The 4,008-nt window shown below is 51.4% G+C and overlaps 1 protein-coding gene across 1 annotated transcript in view; it reads right to left on the reverse strand.

Annotated features, from left to right (window-relative positions):
* Positions 1-1,701: 1,701 nt before the first annotated feature.
* Positions 1,702-4,008, reverse strand: part of ASAP1 (ArfGAP with SH3 domain, ankyrin repeat and PH domain 1) — a 273,681-nt gene continuing 271,374 nt past the window's right edge. The window contains exons 28-29 of the mRNA XM_007447987.1: positions 3,837-3,959; positions 1,702-1,776 (exon numbers count right to left, since the gene is read on the reverse strand). Of these exons, the coding sequence (XP_007448049.1) occupies positions 1,702-1,776; positions 3,837-3,959 (198 nt within the window). The remainder of the gene's footprint in view (positions 1,777-3,836; positions 3,960-4,008) is intronic.

A 4,008-nucleotide genomic window follows, 5' to 3' on the forward strand; every position in this document is an offset into this window, starting at 1 on the left:
TTCAAAGTTTTCATAGTAATCACTTAAGCAGAACTAAATTAATATTCACTGAGCACTGACTCTAGACTCTATTAAAGAAGGCTTCCCCTAAGGGTTTGGTTGGGAGTTGTGCTTCTGTGAAATGAACATTTCTTACTCATCGCCAAGATTATCTGCTTAAAAATATTAGTTTTCTGTGCTGCTGCCAACACAGCAGTTTAAGCAAACTTAACGCCAGAACGACACACGAGCCTCGGAATCAGAGAGCAGCCCCACCGACTGTGGAGTGAAATGACTGTATCCTTTCCCAAAATTCAGACTGACGTAAAAGACTGAAAAACTCACGATATTCTTAATGGTCTGATGTACACAGCTGGGATGAGAAGAAAACCGAGAGGGGCAGAGACTCCCGGCAGGAAGAGCGTGTTTCACAGTGCAACTCATAGCAGCGTTCAAAAACTTGGTTATGAATTGACTTGAAGGTAGCGTGTCTACTGAACAGAGCTGGAGATTGGAAAACTTATGTATGACTGGGGCTTAGTAAAGAAAACGGAAAAAGAGAAGGATGGTTTCGGCACCTGGATTCTGCAGGGGGGGGAAATGATGTGCAGAACTGACTTTTGAATTCGTCATCTTCTTGAATAATCTTTTGAATGTTTAAATGTGTCAAGAACAAAACTCAGAAAAGACTTTAAAATGGACACACTGGGGGCGTTAGCACATTTGAAGGATGCTAATTCATAATGTGATATGTAAATGCATACTCTCGAGAAAGCCAAATGACTGGAAGCAAGTATTGTTGCAACCTTATAATTTCTCCTTTAATGGCAATCAAGTTTAAAAAATGTACAGTTCAACTTCTCCATCCTATTCCTTTATAAAAGGCAGACTTCAGGTAAGCTTGTAAATGCATGCATAGTGTAGAGGCTAATATTTTCTGGCAGAGTCCTTGGTTCCTGAAAGTTGAACTTCATCAGATGTCTTAAACTTCTGTGAAAATAGTCATGAAGGATATGTTATTTTTGCATAATGAGGTAATATCTCAGGGGCGGGTACTCATCCTCTTAAGACAGTGCAAACCCACTTGTCTAAACTTGCATGAAGCTTTGGGCACTGCAAAATGCCACCCAAGGTTTTGGGTCAGTGAATATTTTGCTCAAGGAATAACACTTACATTTAACTGAGCACTTTTCTGTAATAAATACCAAGGTCGGTTTTTGTAGCTGTAAACTGTGTACACAGGTAACTACAGGCTGGTCTGTCATGGAGCCGAAAGTTTCACCTGGAAAACAGAACCCACCTCTTTGCTAATGGTGCATTTTCAGTAACACAATGGAGAATACTGTATTGTCAGGAACAGAGAGGCAACTCTATGCCCTTCAACGGTTGCTGGAGACCACTTCTATTTGCAAAGCCAGCAGTTCCTATATTCCTGTTTTTGTTTGTTGGCTTGGAAAACAGCGTAGAGAGAGATGTAAGTGCTAGATGTCAAGGACGGCTTTGGCAAACCAGTAAGGCGCACCGGGTCCCAAGGCTACCCTAATACTGGCGAAGGCAGAGACCACAGGGTATTTACAACACACGCTACGTTCCCCTCCCACGGCGGCCCCTCCGGGAGCCTCCCGTTCAGTGACAGCAGCTATATACACGGTGAGCACAGGGCCACGTGGACGCAGCAGTCTTGCATGACAGGTGCAGACAGTCTGAAGGTTCTGCTTTTTGCTAGTCAGACAGGATGTGGACAAAGGACACCGGAAAGACCCCCTTCCTCTCGGGCTGCCCTTCGATGTGCCCGATCTGCAGGGAGAAAGGAGAGGTGTCAGGCTGGAGGTGGCCGGTGGGTCAGAGCCCCCGGAGTTGGCCCTGACCCGGGCGGGACGCAGGCCCCGGTGAGACACAACACGCAAGCACCACACGGGTGTGGGGGGGACCACATTCACGTGGATCGCTGCACCCGCAGACAGCCCCGCGAGGTACAGTCCCATGACCCCCCTCACTTTATACACAAAGGGACAGCGGCCCAGAGAGGGGGCTGACCTGCCACGGTCTCGCCCAGGCTGCAGCTTCAACAATGCGCTCAACCAGGCTGTCTGGCCACCTTTCCTGCTGGGCGACCTCAGGCAAACCGTGCTAAGCCTCCTGTCTGTAAAGTGGGGCTAAAAAACCCCTATTTCTCAGCTTGTTGAGAGATTACACTAACGATTATGTACATGGAAGGGCCTCTGTGTACCAAGAACCTGCTTTCTGGCTGCTGTACGGGGGGAGGACATTGTGAAAGTTTGAGATGGACGAGGGCAAGTTTTACGGCCATTTTGTCGTCTGCTGCCTAAACCTGTAAGCCATGGTTACCTGACAGAAGTTCCTAATAACTTCAGTTACACCAGCATTAACTGCATTAAAGAGAAGCCTATGAGGAGAAAGAATAACGACACGCACGCTGGCTTCACATGACAGTTACGGAGAGAGATCCAGGCCCGCTCTCATTTCCCTGCATGAAGTGCCTGCTGCACAGAGGGCGGCCGGCGCAGGAGCTGCGCGTCAGCCCAGGGCTGCTTCCTTCGTTTACCGGGACTGTGGCCTCGGGCGGTCACCCGGGCCACTGTCCGCCAGCTTCCCTTCTGGAGAGTGGAGTGAGGCCTGGCCGACCCATCTCACGGGGTCTTAACTGGTGTCGTGCACGTGAGTTCTTAGACTCATGCCCCACTTTTCAGAGGAGGAAACTGAGGCTTACTGAAAGGACATGCTTCATCCAGGGCCTCAGAGTGAGTCACCTTGGGCCTTTAGGGTCCATCTCCTTGTCAAGAGTCTAAGCTGCCAGACTCCCATGTCAGAGAGAGAGGGAGAGAGTCCAGGGTCCCTCCACCTCGGCACTCCCGACATTGGGGCCAGATGGTTCTCTGGAGTGGGAGCTATTCCAAACACTGCTAGATGCTTAGCAGAAGCCTTGGCTTCTACCCCCCAGAAGCAGGAAGCACCCACCCTGCCCAGGTCCTGATAATCAAAATGTTTCCAGATGTTGTCAAATGTGCCTGGAGGGCAAAACTGCCCCTGGCTGAACCAGTGCTGCAGTCCAAGCAAAACCCCCACAGCTGTGGCCAAGAATCTGAAGTCCCTGTCTGGGCCCAAAGGAGGGGAAGCCAGAAGTACACGTGTGTGCACGCATGTGTGTGTATGTGTGTGTGTGTGGACGTGCACACGTTCCTGGGCATCAGCAGGCTCTGCTGGCTCAGCTGTGAACCACAGGTCCCTTTCTCGGCAGACAGAGCCGCGACCCTCTGGGCAGGAGGGGCTCAGGCTGCCAAGGAAGAATTGCCACGCTGGGGTCGGGAAACGATCGACTAGGAAAAGCACAGGAGGCTTCTGCCCGCTGCACCTGTGCCTGGCAGGGCCCACTGCAGGCTCCCTCCGGCTGCAACCCAGACAGCTGTGGACATGTCAGCCGCCCCTGCAGCCACCGAGAACTGGGGCACCTTCAAGGGCCCCGGCGGGAAGACAGGGATGCCTTTCCTTCCTGACACCTGGGCAGCAGGTTTTCACGTAAAAGGAGTTTCACACATTCTCATTCAAACTTCTAGAGTCACGTGAAGCAGGGATCATGCCCCACTTGACGGAAAGAGAACTGCAGGCGGGATGAAGGAGGGAACTCGGGAAGGAGGACGCACGGTGGTGAAGGGCAGGGCCTGAGCAGAGCTTGGTTGGAAAATCAGAGAATATCTAGAGCTTACAGGTTGTGGTGTGATAAGGCTCAAGCATGTGCAAAGGTGAATTCTCCTGACCCGGTTTCAAAGCTCTGGCCGCTGGTGAAGAGGCGGGGCTGGCAGGCCCGGGGCGCCCTGGTCCTCACGACTGGTACATACCCACCACTCCTGGTCTTCCTCTCCGGTGACCACGATCACCTCGCCCTCCATGAAGGTCAGCTCGTCGTCATTGTCTGCCTGGCAGTCATAGATGGTCTTCACTCGCCTCACCTTACTTTTCCCCTTCAAAAAGAAACGGGGTTTTAGCTCACAGCACAGACCGAAGGGAAAG

Source organism: Lipotes vexillifer, unplaced genomic scaffold (genome assembly GCF_000442215.2).
Source record: "Lipotes vexillifer unplaced genomic scaffold, Lipotes_vexillifer_v1.1 scaffold796, whole genome shotgun sequence".
In the NCBI taxonomy this organism is placed as follows: domain Eukaryota; kingdom Metazoa; phylum Chordata; class Mammalia; order Artiodactyla; family Lipotidae; genus Lipotes; species Lipotes vexillifer.